Genomic DNA, 19,889 nt, shown 5'->3' on the forward strand with positions numbered 1-19,889 from the left:
AGAGGACAAGCCGCTCTTTACTTCCGCCTTTGCTTTTCATTGGAGGCGCGGCACTAAAGCATCGTTTTCACTTTTGTTTGCAAACTTAAGCCACATTCCCTAACAACTTTTCATGAAATTCATTGTGAAAGATAAAAAAAAAGATGCGTAACTAATGTTATTTCACGTTATCGCTCACATTCCCGTAGCCGTGCATCCTTTTAAGAGTCGCGGAGGGCACGTTAACGCTCTTGACGACAGAAATCACTTCCCTTTAGGGGGCTACAAACCGGAAGTGATAGTGTTTTGAAGCTGTGTGGACGTATTTCTCGATACAGACGTGCGAGAATCAGGTGTTTTCATGCGGTTCGGCTGCAGACATGCCGCGGTACTGCGCTGTGAAGGCTTGCAGAAACCGCGGGGGGAGCTGGTCCAGACAAGACAACAGGAGAATTAGCTTCTACCCGTATGTTTCCTGTTTTTAGCTGTTTTCTTTGAATAGACTTGATTTGTCTCTGAGTGTTTGCGTCTCAGGATAATATTGATCATCGAGGAGTTAATATTATGTTAGTGGAGTGAAACATCTCCGCTACAATCGGATAGCATCCTCCTGAAGTGTGCCAGGAGATTTATCTCTGCAATCATTATAGCAGTTTGTACTCTCTGTTGAAAAGTGCACTATAAATAAATGTCTCATTATTTTGTACTACATGATTTGTTTACCTGCTTATAATTGTACATGGAATAAATGTGAATGGATGGATGGACTTTATTGATCACAAGCTTGGAAATCCCTGTGTTACAGCAGCAAGGTGTCAGGCACATAACACACTGAACAAAATATACAAACCCAAGATCATACCCCATTAAAACTATTCAAAATATTCTGAATAAGAATGTTCTCATACAGGAAAACTTTCTTGTAGTTTTAAACTTTACACTTCTCTTTCTTCAACCCCCTTCCAGATTCCCATTACAAGACAAGCCCAGGCTTCAGAGATGGGTGGATAACATGAGGCGGGAGGAGTGGGCCCCGAGTCGACACCAGTGCCTGTGCAGCGAGCACTTCACAGAGGACTGCTTCGATATCCGATGGGGCATCCGCTACCTGAAGAGCACGGCAGTACCGACTGTTTTTCCTTCCGCTGAAGAGGTGTGCACCTGCTGTCTTCTTTAGCCCGGGTCCACTCTTTCTCTTGCAGGAAAAAGTCAAGACGTTGTTAGTATGGAACAAGTCTGTCCTGAATTTTCCCTTCTCTTGCATAGCTTGTGATTCTGCAGCGTCTGTCATAGTTATACAGCTCTGCGGGGAAACTGCTTTCTTTATCATTTCGCTTGTTAGTGTCTTTGCCTATGCTTGCACTTCTCTGACTTTTGCAATGTCTCATTTAATAAAGTGTCCCTTTTGTTTTATTCTCAGGATGGTGAGAAAAAAGTGCGGAGCTCCAAGACCAGGCCTGGGACTTTAGACGCTGACATTGAGCCCACAGGGTTTGACTCCGCTCCCAGTAGGGAGCCACTCATTTTGAGGAGAACCAGCACAAACTTTGAGTCAAAACCAACAAACAACAGTGTTGCAGAACACACAGAGAAGATATTTGATCTGCCAGACACTGGGATATCATCCCACGCGGACCTGTCAGAGACACAGGCAGCTGCTTGTGTGGCACCAGGTGACAGCGAACTGCCAACAGCGTCTTGTCTCGCTGCGCCTCCGTGTGACCAGACCCACGCTGAAGAGCCAGCTGACGCTGCTGTGACTGTGTTCTGCTGTGAGGCGCTGAGCTCTTTCTCAGATGGAGAGGCAGCGGCCCTCCAAGCAGCTTTGGGTCAGGTTTTCAGCTTCGCTACAGTTGAAGTGGTTAAGGACAAACCCACGAGCTGCTCATTGGAGGAGAGGGGACCCGGTGAGGGAGAGCACGTTTCCGTTGACGAGCACTCATACTGCAGACTGGACACGGACGAAGATCAGCTCTGGAGCAGGATCCTGAGTTTGCATGCAAAGATCTTGGAGCTGGATCGCAGGGAGGAGAGCACCATGGCTAAGATCCACGCTCTTGAGACGGAGGTTGGGCTTCTGAAGAGGGACGGGGTGGTTTTCAAAGAGAAGCAGAAAGTTTTAGAAGATTATATTTCATCCACGTTGCTCTGATTTTGGACATAAATTGTGGATGTAAATGCACTTACATTGTTACCATTAAGTCCCTTTTGCAGACATGTTGCACATGCTTCTATAGGTGCCATTCATAAAACATAGAAATACTGATTGTACCTCTTTTTTATACAACTTTATTGATACCTGTTGGTTTGTGACATTTCCTCTGATTATCTTATGTCCACATGATGGCACTGTATTCCCCCTTTATTGTTTCAAATCTTATTTCCAGTGGCTTGTTGCTATGTATTCCTGACTTTCTGGACTGTGGTGTGATCGCCACCATGTCCTTTCTTATCGAAGGCTCTTTTGCTGGTTTTCTTTAGCAGTTCCATCAGTTGTTTTTCATCGTATTTGATAGATTTTCAGTGATTTGTTTCAATTTGTGACTGATGCCTCTCCTGAATTTCTGTTCTATGAATTGATCAACTCCACATCTTATCTGCCAAATGGCTCTTTTGCAGTTTTTCTTATGCATTGTCGTCCGTGGTGTTTTATAGACTTCGCCTTTGCTACCCAGTCGATACTATAATGTCATGTTGTTGTGATGTCATAAATGTACATTTTATGAGATGTTTATACTTGTTTATGTCATAAACCTCTGCCCAGGTAAAATATCATGTAGCTTTGACTGTATTGATTGACTGATGACCTAGAGTCAGCGCATTTTGAGGATTATTACGACCACCAAGACGGGCAGAAATTTCATCAGCGGTTTTTACACAAAAACAACTGAATGGACTAGTGAAACTTGATGAAAGGCTTTGGTATGGCCCAGGAAAGACCCCAATTCAATATTTGTGTGGATCCAGATCAGGGTAGGGATCTAAGATTTTGTTTAACCCCTCTCTTTAGGGCATATTGTGACACTCACAGAATAATTCATTGATATTTATGGGGAAACGAAAACAGACATGTTTAGGGGACTGATATTTATGAGTTGGTGCAGATTCAAATAATTGGGTTATTCGCCCAATTATTTGAATCTGCACCAACTCATATGCAATCCAGAATTCATGGGCTCAGATAGTTTTTAATAAAAATATGTTCAGTTAATTATAAAGGTGTTTGTCGACATCTAGTGGCAGAAAAAAAACATCGCCCCGTAAAACAGAGCTATCGCGTCACTTCCAGTCTACTTCCTGTTTATGTTCTCCGTCCAGCACCTCATAGAATGAAATATTTCGGCTGCGGTCTGTGTCGTGAAAGGTAAGAAGAAGACGTGTGTAGTTTCACACGTGCTATTGCTTAGAGAACACCACATTCATTCACGAGGCTAGCAGGGGCCATTGTGGCTAGTATTCGATTAGCCGTGTGGTTAGCAGGCTACCATCAAAACAAATCACGCTTGAGAGGTGTCATCATTTTAATGAGCTTATACGTAAATTAAAAACGTGTCTGCCCATGAATACGGTTGGTGGGAAGCTCGCTAACATTTGACAGTGCAGCAAACGCGAGGGAAACAACTCAGAAGCTGTGGCAGCCATTGATATGGTGGCAGCTATCTAGTCCTCATCATGTCAACAGAGTATTGTTTTAGCTAACACTTGCTAGCTGGATGTGGCTCTCCGGGCTGATCAAGGTGCATCTGTCGCATGTCGCAGCGCAGTCTTGCTCTCGATCACCTCCGCCAGCCACTTCTCTGTGAACCGGGTGGCTCCGGGCGTGTGCACCAGCGTGTTCGACTCCACCAAGAAGCCCACTTGCACGGGCTGATCCCGGGCTTCGACCTTGGACTCGCACATCACGAAGTAGACGGAAGCCGTCCCCTGGATCGGCCGGTCCGCCGTCGGACCGCTGAAGCGGGCCTGGTAGTGGTGGAAGGTGTGCCGCTGCTCCTCGGCCGTGCAGAGGAAGTACAGGCTGTGGAGCCAGCGGGGCGACAGCTCCCAGGATCGGATGTACTCCCCGATCTGTCGCTCCCCCTCGTCGACCGTGAAGTCCTCGCTCGACACCCAGTCCACCCTCCTCGTCACGGGGCTTCCCTCCTGGTCCCCGGCGACGGTGCGTCTCTTCAGAAGGATTTTCACAAGCCGAGCTGACTCTGCTGTGAGACTCACATCGGACGGCGATGCGAGGTTTTCCATATCCAGATCCAGCGACTTATTTCTGCTCTGCTCTGTGGAAGCTGGTGTCACCATCCGTTTCTGTTGCTAGGCGTTTCTATGGTTACCAGGCTATTCGATGGAGCCCTCTGTTGGTTCTAGTTCCACTCGCACTGTAGAAAGAGAGCCAGCTGTTTGGTTCTTATGTCATGAGAGAAACTGGATTTACTGAAAGACCGTGTGCACCTGCAGTGTGATGCAGCATGTTAGATGAGAGACCACATGAGAAGACAGCAGTGAGGTTGTGTAAGGAGGTATGAGACCAGTAAAGGCCTTATTGATAAATTAAACCCAGTGTGTTTCCAGTAAGGGCAAGCTCAAATCGTGGCAGTGGTAGCTCGTAGAGGCACTTACACCGTGAACAGAAACTGCCACCGACATGTAAAGACAGCTGCCTTTGTTGCCAGACTGTTTAAAGGCAGTGGCCTCTCTCCAATGACTCTTAATTAAATACACAACATCCATAAGAAAAAATTACACAAAAACACAATTACTAAGCAATATGGGTACACAATACTTAAGAGAAAAAAGGAACATCTTTACCGTGGGTAGCCCAAGTGCTCAGCTACATTATGGGCTCACTAGTTAACTTATTTTTCCATGGAGACTTGATTTATTTGGTTTTTACGAGGAGCGGGTCAGGAATATGGCCCATTCGGACCAAAAACCCAACCCATGTTGCTATGATCCAAATCATCTTTGCCTCCTCAGGTGCTCAACATACCATCACAGACATTACAGGGCAAGTCTCTGCTCCATCTAGAGCTTGGCACATAAACAAAAACACTTGCTCTTAAATGCCTATCTGCCATGTGGACTATTTGATTTAATTATCACTTTTACTTCGACACAACTGAACATCTTTTTTTGATCACGCCTGCTTTGTCTTCTTTTACTTGCACTAAACCAAATTTCCTTCAGTATAGTTGTATTGTAACTATGGAACCAGCAATAATCATAAATACCTTCCAAACTGATTTTACACTGTAAACCTCTTCTTGTTCCCAGTGAGCAAACGCATGTCTCGGATCAGGACCACGCTGGACAGCGTAACCAAGGCAGTAGGCAGCACCGACCTCATCGCCAAGTTCTCCCGCCTCAAGCCTGGTGGCGCCGCAGTCGGTAGCACCCATGCAGAAAAACCCGAACCCGTTATGAAAGAGCAGGACGGAGGTGAGAAGAACACAGCAGAGGAAGAGTTGGACAAGCAAAGTCACCAAGTCATAGAAACTCCTCTTGTTGCCACCAATAAGTCAACATCCGGTTTAGCTTCAGCGGCTAAAGTGTCCGCCCCAGGCTCGTCCACCACTGTGGCAAAACAATCTACGCAGCTGTTTCACCCGACAGCTCTTTCAACCAACATGGACGAGACCTACAACACTCTGGCTCAGCACATCAATAGTTACTTTGGCACCAACACACAGGGAGAGGATGTAGAACACAGACCAGTGCAGCCGGACAGAGGAGGCGATGTTCCCGTCTCCGAGCCTGTTCCTCACCCTGTCCCTCGTAGAACAGGGGAACACACTCTTATTTTGTCTCCGGTGGCGGAGGCCAAGAACATTGAACCACTAACTACCTCTCCATCAGAAAAGCACAGTCCACCAGTGGGGGTGCACTCCTCTGACACCCCTGCAACAGAAAACATAGCTCAACCCATCCCGGTGCCAACTACCTCTGCTAAAAAGGGCTTCACCCGCTACCTGTCCTACCCTCGGCCCAGCGTTCAGGCTTTTGTTGGCAGCTACATTGCACCACTGGTCCCAAAATTTAGAAGTGAGTCCAAAAGCGCTGCAGCTGAGAAAGAAAAGGCTGCGGCGGTCGCTGTGGGAGAACCCGCTGGTGAGAAAAGAGAGGAGAAGACAGATGTTGAGGAGAAAACGGAGGAAAGGAAGCAAGAGCTGTTGACTCAAAGGCAGAAGGTAAGAGGCACTGATGCTGAGAAGAGTCCAAAATGTTAAAACATCAGCAATATCAAAATGCTTTAAAAAGGCTCGTAGGTAAATAAAAGAGGCCCCTTAAGTAAAATGTGTTGGAGGCTTTATATTTTTTCTTCATGCTGTGTATTTGTCATGCAGATAATCGCCAGGGTAAGTGTAGACAACAGGACCAGAGCTCTGGTGAAAGGCCTGCTGAGGGTCACAGATGTCAAACTCCTTACTAGTCGCGTGGAGGAACTCAGCCATCATCTCCGGGAGTTCCCGGAGACACGAGGTGTAGCTATCAAGGTCAGTGCGAGTTTTGTGAGATGGGGTTCACAGTCCTTAAATGTTTGTACAAAGTTGGACATGTAGTTGACACCATGTTTTTCCTTCAGGCAAGTGCTCTGCCCTGCCTGCTTCGATTGCGCCAGGCCAGAGACCTTCCTCTCCAGTCTGCTGTGAGAGAAGCTCTGGCTCTGGTCGGCTACACAGAACCAGTGAAAGGCAGAGGAATCAGAGTCCTGGCCATCGATGGAGGAGGGACCAGGTAAAGCTTCTGAGACATTCCCCGTCTAAATCTAATTGACAAACAAACACTCTACAGATTAATATAAAATGATACAACCTTCCTTTGCAATCTTTACTGCGGCTACAGAAAAGAGATGCTGACCATAATTTGCAGTGTGTGCACCACTGAAAATATTAAAGCAAGACTATGCAGTCATTTAACCTTACAACAGCAGCTTCAAAATTAGATTGATGATTCACTGACTTGAAGTTGTGTCCCACTCCTCACCCTGAATGTCTGTTCTCTCTATGTAACTTTGGTGAGTGGGTACGATCTCCTGTGAGCAGTATTGACTGTAGGTTGGAGCATAAATTGCCTGAATAAGATCAAGCAAGTACAAGGGTAACTGAACAGTGGATCAGTTAAAAAGAAAACATTTTTATAATATCAAAAATTTGATACAGAGTTTTGATGTATTTGTTACAGAGACAGCCCTCCTAGTTCAGGAAGCGGGGGATCATGGGTAATATCCACTGTTTCAGTTCAGTGAGTGGGACTAGGCTTTATTTCTTCTGGACCTGAAACCCACTTAATCGCCTGAACCAACACACATGTCTGCAGAGGGCGCTGTTGCTCAGTAAAATGTAGCGTGTCGCTTAAAACAAATGGGTTTCTATTGCACCAGAGAAAAATTTTAACTAACTAATTTCTATTTAAGTCAAAACAGTTCAACAATCACCACAAATCAACATTTTTTACAGGGGACTGTTGGCCCTTCAAACTCTACGTAAATTGCAGGAGATGACCGGGAAACCAGTCCACCAGCTCTTCGACTACATCTGTGGAGTCAGCACAGGTAAACTGGCACTGCTTAGTAATCTGTTGAGTTTAATTTATTTCAATGTCTTTGATTCCACATGTGATTTAATGTGAACTTCCCTTTGTACAAAATGTCTTCTTCTTTCCTTTAGGTGCCATCTTGGCCTTCATGTTGGCCATGTATCGAATCCCCCTAGACGAGTGCGAGGAGTTGTACAGGAAGTTGGGCTCGGATGTGTTCAAGCAGAACGTAATCGTTGGAACCGTCAAGATGGGCTGGAGCCATGCTTTCTACGACAGTGAAATCTGGGAAAACATCCTCAAGTTAGTCTGCAGGACTTGTCTTTCATGTCATGACATCTCCTCCCTGCTGCTCAAAATAAGTCATTTAAATAGCTGCATGCTGGGGTAGTTTGAATTCTGCTCCTTTGTAATCAATGCTTGTGTTTTCTCCAGGGAACGGATGGGTGAGGGGCATATGATTGAGACTGCCAGGGACCCAGACTGCCCAAAAGTAAGTCACAACTGTTTATCTTCACTCTGTTCAGACAAATACTACATTTGTGCAGGTGTTAATTGTGTTTGTGTTTATTTTATATAAACATACAGACATTCAAAGACCCATTATATTTCAGGTTTTAAAATGAGTTGTAAAAATGTATATGACACAGTTTTTTAAATAACCTTTTGTTTGTCCACCAGGTGTCAGCAGTGAGCACCATTGTGAACAGGGGATTACCTCTGAAGGCCTATGTGTTCAGGAACTACAGACTCATGCCCGGTGTGAGGTCCCACTACCTTGGAGACTGCCAACACAAAATGTGGCAGGCCATCAGGGCCTCGTCCGCTGCTCCGGGCTACTTCCAGGAATTTGTCCTGGGAAAAGATCTTCACCAGGTACGACACGAAGCAGAGAACTCTGGGAGAAGCATCCACCTTATTTAGGGTTGTTAATTTGAATAATACGGATTTAAAGAATGGATGCAGAATGGATAAAAAGCAGAGCAGCAATATCATCGGTCACCATGGTGATCTGAGAAGTCAAATCTCTGCAACCACTATTCTTCTTCACAATGTGGCCGTGTCTTTGAAAGGACTGGTGCCAAGGGGCAGAGAGGCCCTGTCTGTCTGATGTCAGAATTACATAGAAGTTTAATATGTGATTTTGGTTGGAATGTTTTAGTTTAAAGTAGCAGTTGTCTCTATTATGAGAACACAGAGTATTGTATAATTATTGTTGCTGTTGAGTCACAGAGGCGGACTCTAAACTGTATATACAGATGGATCGTCAAGCCTGCCTGTCCCCGGGACCTCGATACAGTGGCTCAATCCCCCGATGGCTGCTGTGTATACTATAATAGGTCAGAGAATGGTAGATTAGGGTTAAATCAGTGGTGAATGAATGAGAACCAGGCTGCTGCTGTTCCTTTACTGTTGCAGTCATTACAAATCATTCTGGACAAAAGTGTCTGAAGTAAGAAGCACTTTACTCATGTCCACTATGATCTTTATATACCTCTTGGGTTTGCCTCTCGGGAGCTGCTCACACAGTGGGCTTAATATGTTTTTTGATAAAGTTCGATTATTAGGTCAGATATCTTTAGATGGTCTTTATGAGCAGCAATTATCCTCAAGGCTTAGCTTCATTTTGATAACCTACTTAGACTAAATTAGCCTTATCCCTACTTCTTACCAGTATAACTCTCCCCTGCCATTTCCTAAGGCCAGAAGACGGCCCATAACCCGGTTTTAATCAATAACAGAACCTTAATCTCTAATCCCACTCTGCATATTTACTGACTTTAGCTACGATTCTCCTGAATCAGATTTAAAATAAATGACCCAAGAGTTTTTTTTGTGTCTGGGAAGCCATTATTTCCATTTGCTTGCATGATATGTGCTGGCATCTCTGCCATTTTTCCTGTAGACTCGGTGATGACAGCATGGAATGAAAAGATGGGGCATGAATGAGTCGTGTGTGTGTTGTTATCCTCTTTTTATCGTCAGTTTGCGCTACCGTCTCCACCCACCGGTCTCACTCCTACTCTAGTTTTCAGCACTAGCAGCGGTATTTCTCAGGACAAAATTTCCCATGCGCGGCACCAAAAATACACAGACACACATTCTGTACATAAATACAGCGAAGAGAGACATGGAGCTCAACAGCATGAATTGTAAAAATCGTTTTCTAAAAGGAGATTTTTAACTATGTAACCACCCAAGCTACACTTACCACAGGCTATAGGAGATGGTGAAACGCTCCTGTAGAAGCCACAGGTCCATATGAAATTAACCATTATTTCCTTCTCTAACATACTGCAGTTTGTGGAGATGATTCGGAAGGGATGAAAACTTCAAGGGGGGGGGAAGTCATTGGAAAGGGATCATTCTAGATGGTTTATGGGATGCATAGTTCCTTCACTTTTAAGATAATGCAAATCAAATGTGTTAAGTTCACGATTCACCTCGTAGCTGGTCGGCCAGGCCTTTTTTTCTTATGGATTTTTTTTTTAATGTCAATAGAGAAAATGTATTTACGGATCAGCAGCCCTTCTAAAAGTGGGCGCTCACTGTTTAGCTCCATTCACTTCAAGCATTTTGTTTACCAATCAATCATTATGAAACTACACAATGATTTTCCTGCATTTGGTTATTGATATAATATATATATATACACACACACACACACACTAAAGACCCCTTAGAGAGCCCCCTGTTAAGGGCGAGAGGTTGAGGGTCAGCACTGAGCAGCAGCTGGGTAATTAACCTGCTGTCTCGAGAGTGAACACACACATTCTGCCAAATAATGCTCCATTGTTCCAGTAGCGTTCACCTGAGGGTAGAAACAGCCTCGTAACCAGCAGAAGAACGATGCTTTAGTTTAGCTGTATTGTCCAGAAATGATCCCAGAGGACAAAGACAGAAGTCTCTCAGAGCAAAATATTAAAGCTATGCAGGTGTTTGTAACTGCGTGATCTTGCATTTAATTCATAAAAACAGACATTTTCTCCTGCCCTGCCCCCCCCCAGGGGCAAGAAAATGACCTTTACCCCAGCTCCGCTCTGCAGCGTCAGACCTCTTGTGTGCCACACTCTCCATCTCCGCTAATCCTCGCCAAAAGCACTTCAGCGGTTGGAGAAGTTCCAGCGCAGAACTGGGGGGGAAAGACTTAGGAGTGTTTAGCCTCTATTCAGCCTGATGGTGGCTTTTTCTCTCTTCGTTGTCGGCATCGTTTAGGTCAGAAACAGTGTTCAGTGAAAACGACGGCACATGACCGATTAGAAGAAAGCAAGCAAATAATTAATGGAAAGCGTCTAAATTGAATCAATCAGGATTAGAATGGGGAAAATGCAATATCACATTACGCTCAAGCTGGGTCGCAGCCATTATATTCATTATATAGGTCAATCCTGTTCCAAATTACCCCCCCTTACAAAAATAGGTCTTTTAGCTGCTGATTCACGTTTTTCCAACTTGTTTACTCCTGAATAAACAGAGCTGTTTGCCAGCGCAGCACATCTCTGGCCCCTGGAGTTTCTTTTCCTCCGGCCTGAAGCTGTGTAGCTCAGGGACAGCGTGTCCTCTTCACCCCCATTTGTCCCCTGCAGGCTGTCACATCCAATATATTCAAACCAGAGGCGCATCTCACATATGCAAAGTTAGCCTTTTATGCGATGATGTGTGTAAACGTATTTTCGTGAAGAGATGCTGAAGGTGTGTCTCTGTTCGTCTTCAGGATGGAGGACTTCTGATTAACAACCCCACAGCGTTGGCCATCCATGAGTGCAAGTGTCTGTGGCCAAACACGCCTCTGCAGTGCGTGTTGTCTCTGGGCACCGGACGCCACGAGACGGCGGGCAAGAACAACACGACCTACACCAGCCTGAAGACCAAGCTGTCCCACGTCATCAGCAGCGCCACAGATACAGAGGGTAGGACCACAATATCTAACAATTCTATATTAAAATGTCTAAAATCAACTACACTTATGTATATATTATTGTGTACTTACATTATCCAAAATGTTTCCAACAATGTTTAATCAGAGAAATCTACGATTTTATTCATGGTCACTTGATGTTTCATTTTTGTGGCCTTTGAAATTCTGTTATAACCCGTCTCTGCTATAACTTCTGTGGTACAGAAAAATACACTGCGGGCCATTAAGCCGTGTTTAGCTTTCACTGGTTTTATTGGTCACTTTGTGTAACGTGAATCAACAACTCCTTTGATCACTGCTTTGTGATGTCATCAGACTAGAGCTGCGTCTCAATTCTCGGGCTGCATCCTTTGGAAGACCACTTGTGTCACAGCGGCAGGACTTAGCTGTCCCATATCGAAGGTTTTGTGAAATGCGGGAGACCAATGCGTTCATCCATTCCCAAGAAGCGAAGGGTCCAACGGGTGGATCCTTCCCGGACCAGCCTATCCCAGGATTCATTGGGGCGAACCGGTTTTCAAAGAGCCAAATGCGCCGGCAAGCGTTGAGACAACCAAACAGCTAATGATACACATGTTAACCAGGCAGCTTTAAGTCTTAATTGTTGTTTTCATAGAAAAAACCCTAGAGGCGGAAGTTATGTATTCTATGTTTAATACCAATGAACATTTAAAAATTGCCTGTAGTTAGTGTCGGATTTTGACAGCTTAACAAAAAACTCCCCTTGCATCCTGGTTGCAGAGGTGCACACCATGCTGGACGCCCTCCTGCCCCCAGACACCTACTTCCGCTTCAACCCCTACATGAGTGAGGACATCCCGTTGAACGAGAGCCGCAGCGAGAAGCTGAACTTCCTCAAGGGGGAGGGCGAGCGATACCTGGAGAGAAACGAGGCCAAGCTGAGGAAGGCGGCGAGCGTGCTCAGCCAGGAGAAGGGCGCCATCCAGAGGCTGGCCGAGTGGGCCAAGCTGAAAACCGACATGTACGAGGGTCTGCCCTTCATCTCCAAGCTGTAGTGGTTAGCCTGGCAACAGAAAGACCACAAAAAAGAGTTTTTAAAGGTAAGAGGACCCTGAGTGTCAAAACACCACCAATAAATAAAAGGACCCGAGCTGGATTTATTATTTTTTTATTTCAATGGGAATCAAAAATGAATTGTGTAAATATTCAAAGTTTCACCTTTATTTCCCAAACACTAAAAGATGATTATCCATAGACAATTCAGACGGTAGTAATAATAATATTGTGAAAATATCTAAAAAATATGTAATTTATTGTTTGTAAGATAGAATTCAGGTGAGGAATGCAGCAGGTTGGAGCTGGTGCACGATCCAACCACATTTATTGTTGTGAAAACTTTATGCATATTTTGTAAAGACTGATGCTCTTTTTCATTTCCTGTAATTTAACACATGATTGCACAGTGAGAACAGAAACGTGACTGCCTGTTTCTTTACACTGTACAGAAGAAAGACTTCATGCACTTTTCTTAACTTTCAAAATGTAAATAATATTTGAAATAATATTGAATTTTATGAGTGTTATTGTGAGGAATGGAGATTAAGATGGAAGAAATGCATTATTCTGTATTGACACATACACCCGCACTGAAATCTGATAACATAATAAACTATTAGAATATAATCCGTGTTACAAATCTAATCTGTAGATTAATATGTTAGTTAGTGTAATTTCCATTAAGCCTGAATTCCTCAGCCCTGTTTTTTGATCCCACACCCTTTATCAATTTGACATGTTCTAAAAAAGATACTCCCTTCCTCATTAATTTGTGGAATGCAAAAAAAAGTGTCATGAAATAATAAAACTTGATTTCAAATGCGATGAAACTCTGTTCTTTTGATCTCTGATCTTTTCTACCTGTATACAAATTTGAGGGATGATAATATATTTTTATATTATTTGATTTTGCTCATCTTTATCTGCTTTTACATTCTTATGCTTTCTTCTTCGCACAATCACACATCGCAAAGCGCTCCACAATAGAGTTGCCACATATGAATGCCACGGTCTTCCTATGATTAATTGCCCACCCCCCTCCCCCTCAATTACACACAATGTTTTTCTGCTTTATTGATTTGATCCCACTGAAGATCAAACTGGGATTCAATCCCGTCATTGCCCCAATCAACGTAAACAATATGCCACAATGGCTCTCGCCCACAAGTCACCACGACACATGTCAGAAGAAACACAAAACAATATGTCGAGTGTTTCACTTGACTGGTGCCTCGCTCCCGTCAGTCTTACAACTAGTTTGACTGAGAGATTGATGGGCCAGGCTTTTTTCCACCCACCAATGCCAGCAGGAGCTTCACCCGCTCAGCCCTCAGTGTACTTGCTACCTACACTTGGCTTTGCCCTCATCAGGTCTTTTTAGTGAGTCGACTGAGGGGTCGGATCGCTCAAATCAATCTGTTGCAGTGGGACTGGAAAATATTTCTTCATAATTCTTAGATGAAGATGTGTGTGAGAGTTTTTTTGATTTGCCTTTACCATGTTTAAGAGTCGGATGGGACTCAAAAAAACATTATTAAAACACAATGCACCAGGTAGCCAATGAATTCCTCAAAAAGGTCGCCATTTAAATGCATTAGTTAAGCATTTGTCATAGAAACTGTGGTTATGTACGATCTTTATTAGATGAATTGATTAAATGACTTCTACAAACCAAATTAACAATCCAGAAAAGATGTGCATTCACGTTTTAAATCCACCAAAAAAGTTCTACATATTTGGTTTTACTTGTGTTTTCTTTTTGAAATGATACAATGTATTCAAAACTGTTGTGTTTAGTGCGAAACCTGAGTCATTGAGCCTGAAATTCAATTAAGCCATGAAATTGCTTTAGACATCTCAGTTTTTGGCCAATTATTTAAAGTAATTTATTACAATGTTTATGGTTAGGGGTAATCTCTAGTAAATGGGTTTAGGCTCCCCAAAAATCTACAGCGGTTGGACTCTGACAGCTTGCCACTTCATTCAACCCTCCCGTCAGACTGTGTCTCTGACGAGAGCAGTCGAGACGGACGAATGAGGTGAGCAGAAGATAAACACTCTGGCCTGCATCACACTCATGGGAACCAGGATGAACATAGCCAAAGTGTGGAGGTTAAATGAAGCCTGTCAGACTGTGATTACATGAAGGAGTGACGAATACTTATACATATAGAGAGAGAGAGCGATACCGGCGATAGTTTGTGCAGCTGCGTTATTAGTTGCTTGTTGTGGCAGGAGCTGCCCGTCTCCTCCTCCTCCTCCTCCTCCTCCTCTTCTTCTTCCTCCTCCTCCTCCTCCTCCTCCTCCTCCTCAGATTTAGATAGTCTGGTCTCACGGTGTTCCCTAGCAACCATTATAGTTCCCTTCTCGTTTATAATCTTCCCGATGTGTGTGAGCCAACATTTGCCTAAATTTATCCCCGATCCTGTAGACGTGTTACACAATTGACCTAAAAAAAGTGATCACATTTAACTTTCCTATCGAGCGCTGTGTTTGCTTTCGTGCTCCCGCAGTTGGCACACACACACACAAACCATCAGCCTAACGTGTGTCATCTTCGTACACAAACACTGAAGAGCACAAGGAGAAGCTCAAACAAGTTGCCATTCCTTGTTTCTATCACTGCTTTGCTTTAATTTTTCTAATATCTGTGCCCTACCTGAATGTGATGGGTTGCAGCTGCAAATATGTAAACACGGTTACATAAGAAGAGCCATTGAACAAGTCATTGCAACCAAGGAAAAGGTCACTCAGGGGTTAGAAGTGTGTGTGTGTGTGAGAGAGAGACGCTCACTCAGTAATAAAAACGAAGGAGAAGGAACTGATTCATACGTCTCCATCTGTCACTACAGAGGGCTCAAGGAGGATTCACATATAATGAAATCCTTACTGATCCCCCCCCCCCTTCCTGCCCGGGTCATACCAGGAGAAGTCGTGCGTGAGAAACCTGTCAGTTTGCAACATCCCAAGTTAGATAGGCTGTTGTGCAAACAATAACAGTATCTGGTTGTTATAAGAGAGGCCTTTTCTCACCATGGTAAACCCCAGCCTAGTATGAACTGGTTTTAAAGTACACAAGCTTTGGAGTGGATCCTAAAGATGTATACTCTTGCTGGAACATGATGAGGGTTTTTACACAGTGTCTTTTTAAATTTTGCTTTGAGTAACAATGTGGGGATGAGAGAGACAGAAGACTCACTGTTTCCTGAAAAATGTCCAAAGCACCGGGGAGTATTTCACACTCCACAGCTGCATGTTGGTAATGTTACGGTGCCAGAAAAACATCTGTCTGTAGTCACGTCAAGGAATGGAAAAGCAACGGCTGAGCAGTTTGCACAGTGGTGTGGCTCTCCACAGGTCCCTGCCAGTCGGTTAGCGACGGGACACACCTATACACACACACACACACACACTCTATTTGTCTGTGTCCTCTATTGCAACGTCTGTGCATCATCTTGCACATGCATGTACAGATGGTATCAATGTTGGTTCTGCTGATAGCCAGTGATGATTCAAGTTGTCTGGAATATAACAGCCGGTGTCTGTAGCCCACTGTCAATCATTTCACTGAGACAATGGCCAGAAGTAAGCCAGACAATCAGGGAAAGGTTGGCTTCTGCCATTGTTTGTTTCGGGGGCCGATCTTTGACGGGAAGGCAGGGTAGGAATGTTTTGGTTACATTCTGTTTAGCCGGCTCTTGCTTTTCCAAGATTACCAACCCTATCACCAAATGTTAATAGTTACGAAATACAATATCATTTTTTGTAATCCTATCTTTGGCTCTGTGTTTCCCCATCATCTTGCAAGTACATATACAGAAACCCCAACACATTGTTTATCTGGTGTGAAAGAGCATGTGTAATGACCAGAGCTCCATCGCCCTGCGTTTGTTTTGGCCTTGTCACCATTACTCCCAGCAAACACCACATGACTCACTTGTGAACGCTCCTGCCCCTCGGCCTGGACGAGTGTTACTACATGCATTTATCATGTGAAGAAGCAGTTTGTGTTTATACCCCCTGTTTTTCACACACACTGTTCTGATGAAAACGCCTCACGGGGAGACTCCAAGCCCTAAAAGCCCAGCACACACATTTTTGACGCTTGACATTTTCCACCAAAATTAATGGTGGAAAATGTGCGGCTGCAGTGTAAACACAATCGTGTGAGTCCTAGCAGGAGAGGAGAGTGGAAACAGCCTATTGATGACTTGATGTGTGGATGACAACGTGTGTGGAGGCATCCCCCGGCCTGTCACAGGTTGTGAGTGATGGGGGGGTGAGGGGGCGCTGACACAGGGCTGACATGTGAGATGAAGGTTCTGTAGTTCACAACGGGAATGAGTCGGGTGTTTGGCAAAGAAGCACCCGACTCTTTGACATCGGGAAACGTTTAGATCAGATGTGACCTCTCAGGTAATTTAGCAAAATGAAAAGTGTTCACCATCATTCATCACATTGTGTTTATCATGTGCAATGCTCTTATTTACCTTCCATTTAGAACAGGCAATAACAAATAAGTAATCGCCAGTGATGAAGCTAATTATCAATAAAACGTCAATCAACCAAGTATAAGATCATATCAGCAAATCAGAGGATAACGTATTGGTTTTATGAACAAGTACAAGTGTAAATACAAAAGAAAAAGCTACACTGACAAACTCCGCTCCAGGCGACTTTATTTTGAAAAACATTGACAGTGTTGTCCAGGTCTATTGTTTATTTCAGTGGCTGCAGGTGGACCTGCTGCAACTCATCTAAACACCCCCCCCACCCACCCCTCCTTTTTCTTCCTGCACTGGATTGGAAGCACACACAGATAGTGGGTGGAAAAGAAAGAGGTCTCACTCTGATGTTTTTTTTTAATCCAACCCACTACAAGTACCTTAATATAGTGGAGGGACAAGAGCAGGAACCAATGGTCGACTAATTGAATTAAAGAAGAGCTGTTGTGTTAATTGATTTTTGTAAAGCAAATTTCAAGCAAAAATGTGAAACATTCAATTTTTCATGCATTTTTTGCTCTTTATCACTTACAATATATTTCATATCATATTGTTGGCTTTTGAACATCGAAATTCATCATTGATCAAGATTATTACATGTATATTAATTAATAAAGAAACAAAAGTGAGTCACAGCCCTAATCACCTTCTCAGTATAACAATGATGGAAACTATTTCGAACAAAGACCGATCACATGATGGCTCGCAAAGTATGACCCGACTATACTTTGGCTTCAATTGTGAAAAGTGAGAGGAAGTGGAGATATGTCGTCCATCCGTCTATGTCAGGAGCAATTAGACAAGAATCCACTAGTTCAAGCATTCATTGCTTTTCTTGCACATATATTTTCATATAGGGCCATGATATCTTATCATTTTCATATCTTTAGCTTTTGTATCATTCTTGAAGTAGAACAAGAAATTGCTTCTCTGTGACTTGTCAATTAATTCCTCTGCAATTTAATCAATAACCTAAATAGTAGGCACATCTGTTCCAGAGTCCTTTCAGTGGATCAAAGATGGAAGCAGTGTATTATACTATGGTCTTCACTCCAAATAAATCCCATGCGTTAATGCCACATGCATGCAAGCTATGAACCTCACCACCCCCCCGCGCATGCGCTCTGACTCCGCCCACGGTGTCGCAGTCCCCTCCCGCAGCAGAGTGGGCGCTCTTCACCGGGGCATAGACGATCTCGGGCCGGAGCTGGTTTTGACAGCAGCGGGGAGCTGGTGAGGAGGAGAGCCGAGGATCCGTGTGGACCACAGCTTGCTGCTGCAGCGGCTGAGGGGGACGGACACACACATACACACACACTCACACCGGGCACGGCCCCTCAAGACACACACCTCATCGTTCTTTACAGCATCAACACACACACACACACACAGTCAGTGCTGCTGCTGGGGGAGGAAACAGGAGCCGGTTTGCAGACGGTGAGTTTGATCTTTTCTCTTTGTAAAGATGGAGGGATCTGATGTGTAATCCTCATCATCTGTGGTTTGAGGAGAACGCTGCAGTGCACGAGTGTGAAATCGGTGCAGTTTTTTCCCTACACCGCGGCAGCCCGGTGGTGATGATGATGATGATGATGATGGTGACCAGGTGCAAATAAAGCAGCAACATGGAGGCGCCTGTCGCGTTTTTCTTTCTATTTTCCTTTGATCTCACTGAGCATCAAACGCGTTGGGAGTACTGCAGCCCGAGCGTCTCCCTGCACCGCACTGCATCCCGAGGAGCGAGCAACGGGGCCGAGCGATGTGTTGTGTGCTGATGCATTGGATCGGGTTTGTTCAGTTGCAGCAGCAGCAGCAGGGTTATTGTTGCTGGTGCCGGCCGGTGCAGGCAGGCGGGCGGGCAGGCCCCTCGGCTCAGAGGATCGCTGGATGTCTGCCGGTGATGAAGCAGTGGAACAGCTTCCAGGCAGGTTGAGAGGAGAACCTGCTGCAGGGCCTTGTTTTCACATATTCAGGTTCAGATAGGCCGGTCAGCAGGTGTCTATTGATTAGCAGGGGGGTGGGGGGTGGGGGTGCATGCAGCAGCAGCCTCTTTTTTTTATTGTTATTGATCAACATCTCTCATTGATTGTTGCATAAAATATAACTCAGGGAGATAAAATGGTGTTTTTCTTTCCTTCAAATGTTGCCAAACCCTGAATAAGCTGTTTTTCATCGAGGGGGAAACCACCATGTGTCTAGATGAGCAGGAGGAGGAGAGAGGAGAGGACAGCATCTTAAGACTTGGTTGCCTTTGGATTGGTTAGAAATTTAGACTTAGCTTCATCTGTCACCCTCTTTAATACATGTTGCAGCATACGTGAAAGGCCATAGGCCACCAGGGTAGGAATAAACAATGTAACACAAGAAGGTAACAAACAGAGGAAAAGAGAGCAGCGTTGAAAATCTTATTGGGGATGTGTATTTTAGTTATTAAATGAATTAAAATCCCATTTATCAGTATTTGCAGTCAAGAGTAGAGTTAAAGCAGTTATTTGATAAATTGGTTAATGAAACAAACAACAAATCTTGTCATATGACAGTAAGAGGGACAAGTTTACTAATTTTGCACATTTGAGACCCAATTACACCGTTTTGAGTATCAGTGCATAGTGATATCCATCCACTCAGCTCACAATATGAACGTGATGCAAAGTAACTGGAAATGAGGTCATCTACAGCGGTGTTTCCCAAACTAAGTGTTGGGACTCCTAAGATGAGTTCCAGAAACACAAAAACAATTAAAAAAAAAACATAATTCTATAATGTACATCATATTTAACCTTTACGCCAATGACCTGTCCAGTATGTTCCCCATCTCACGCCTCCAGGTAAGAGTGTCACCAAAGCTTAAAAAAAAATACTAACCATTCAAATAATCACCAGCCGTCTGGTTTTCTTTGTCTCCACATGAGCCCTGAGGTGATAACAGATTAGTGACA

The 19,889-nt window shown here is 44.2% G+C and overlaps 4 protein-coding genes across 6 annotated transcripts in view; 3 read left to right on the plus strand and 1 right to left on the minus strand.

Moving 5' to 3' along the window:
• The first annotated feature begins 47 nt into the window (after window positions 1–47).
• Window positions 48–2,751, plus strand: LOC128428892 (THAP domain-containing protein 5). The gene is made up of 3 exons (XM_053415162.1): window positions 48–445; window positions 946–1,132; window positions 1,400–2,751. Exons 1-3 carry the CDS (start codon window positions 360–362, stop codon window positions 2,129–2,131), a joined length of 1,005 nt encoding a protein of 334 aa, XP_053271137.1. The 5' UTR covers window positions 48–359; the 3' UTR covers window positions 2,132–2,751.
• Window positions 2,752–3,246: 495 nt separating this feature from the next.
• Window positions 3,247–13,275, plus strand: pnpla8 (patatin-like phospholipase domain containing 8). Its single transcript, XM_053415161.1, has 10 exons — window positions 3,247–3,343; window positions 5,248–6,161; window positions 6,318–6,467; window positions 6,557–6,708; window positions 7,431–7,525; window positions 7,641–7,812; window positions 7,945–8,002; window positions 8,191–8,385; window positions 11,225–11,420; window positions 12,170–13,275. The coding sequence occupies exons 2-10, from the start codon at window positions 5,259–5,261 to the stop codon at window positions 12,442–12,444; spliced, it is 2,196 nt and encodes a 731-aa protein (XP_053271136.1). The 5' UTR covers window positions 3,247–3,343; window positions 5,248–5,258; the 3' UTR covers window positions 12,445–13,275.
• Window positions 3,712–4,275, minus strand: akap14 (A-kinase anchoring protein 14). The gene has a single exon (XM_053415459.1). It carries the CDS (start codon window positions 4,273–4,275, stop codon window positions 3,712–3,714), a length of 564 nt encoding a protein of 187 aa, XP_053271434.1.
• A 4,891-nt stretch (window positions 13,276–18,166) lies between the features above and the next one.
• Window positions 18,167–19,889, plus strand: part of nrcama (neuronal cell adhesion molecule a) — a 52,785-nt gene continuing 51,062 nt past the window's right edge. For all 3 annotated transcript variants that reach the window (XM_053414915.1, XM_053414911.1, XM_053414914.1), the window contains exon 1: window positions 18,167–18,387. The gene's annotated coding sequence lies outside the window, so the exon portion shown is untranslated. The remainder of the gene's footprint in view (window positions 18,388–19,889) is intronic.

Source organism: Pleuronectes platessa, chromosome 22 (assembly GCF_947347685.1).
Source record: "Pleuronectes platessa chromosome 22, fPlePla1.1, whole genome shotgun sequence".
NCBI classification, from domain to species: Eukaryota; Metazoa; Chordata; class Actinopteri; order Pleuronectiformes; family Pleuronectidae; genus Pleuronectes; species Pleuronectes platessa.

What these genes read in the sequence shown, in the direction of transcription:
- LOC128428892 (XM_053415162.1), top strand. Translation starts at nt 360, where the DNA reads ATGCCGCGGTACTGCGCTGTGAAGGCTTGCAGAAACCGCGGGGGGAGC. An exon ending in AGGAGAATTAGCTTCTACCC is followed by an intron (nt 446 to 945) that starts GTATGTTTCCTG and finishes ACCCCCTTCCAG; the next exon opens with ATTCCCATTACAAGACAAGC. An exon ending in TTTTTCCTTCCGCTGAAGAG is followed by an intron (nt 1,133 to 1,399) that starts GTGTGCACCTGC and finishes TTTTATTCTCAG; the next exon opens with GATGGTGAGAAAAAAGTGCG.
- akap14 (XM_053415459.1), bottom strand. Translation starts at nt 4,275, where the DNA reads ATGGTGACACCAGCTTCCACAGAGCAGAGCAGAAATAAGTCGCTGGAT.
- pnpla8 (XM_053415161.1), top strand. Translation starts at nt 5,259, where the DNA reads ATGTCTCGGATCAGGACCACGCTGGACAGCGTAACCAAGGCAGTAGGC. An exon ending in GGGACCCAGACTGCCCAAAA is followed by an intron (nt 8,003 to 8,190) that starts GTAAGTCACAAC and finishes TTTGTCCACCAG; the next exon opens with GTGTCAGCAGTGAGCACCAT. An exon ending in CAGCGCCACAGATACAGAGG is followed by an intron (nt 11,421 to 12,169) that starts GTAGGACCACAA and finishes TCCTGGTTGCAG; the next exon opens with AGGTGCACACCATGCTGGAC.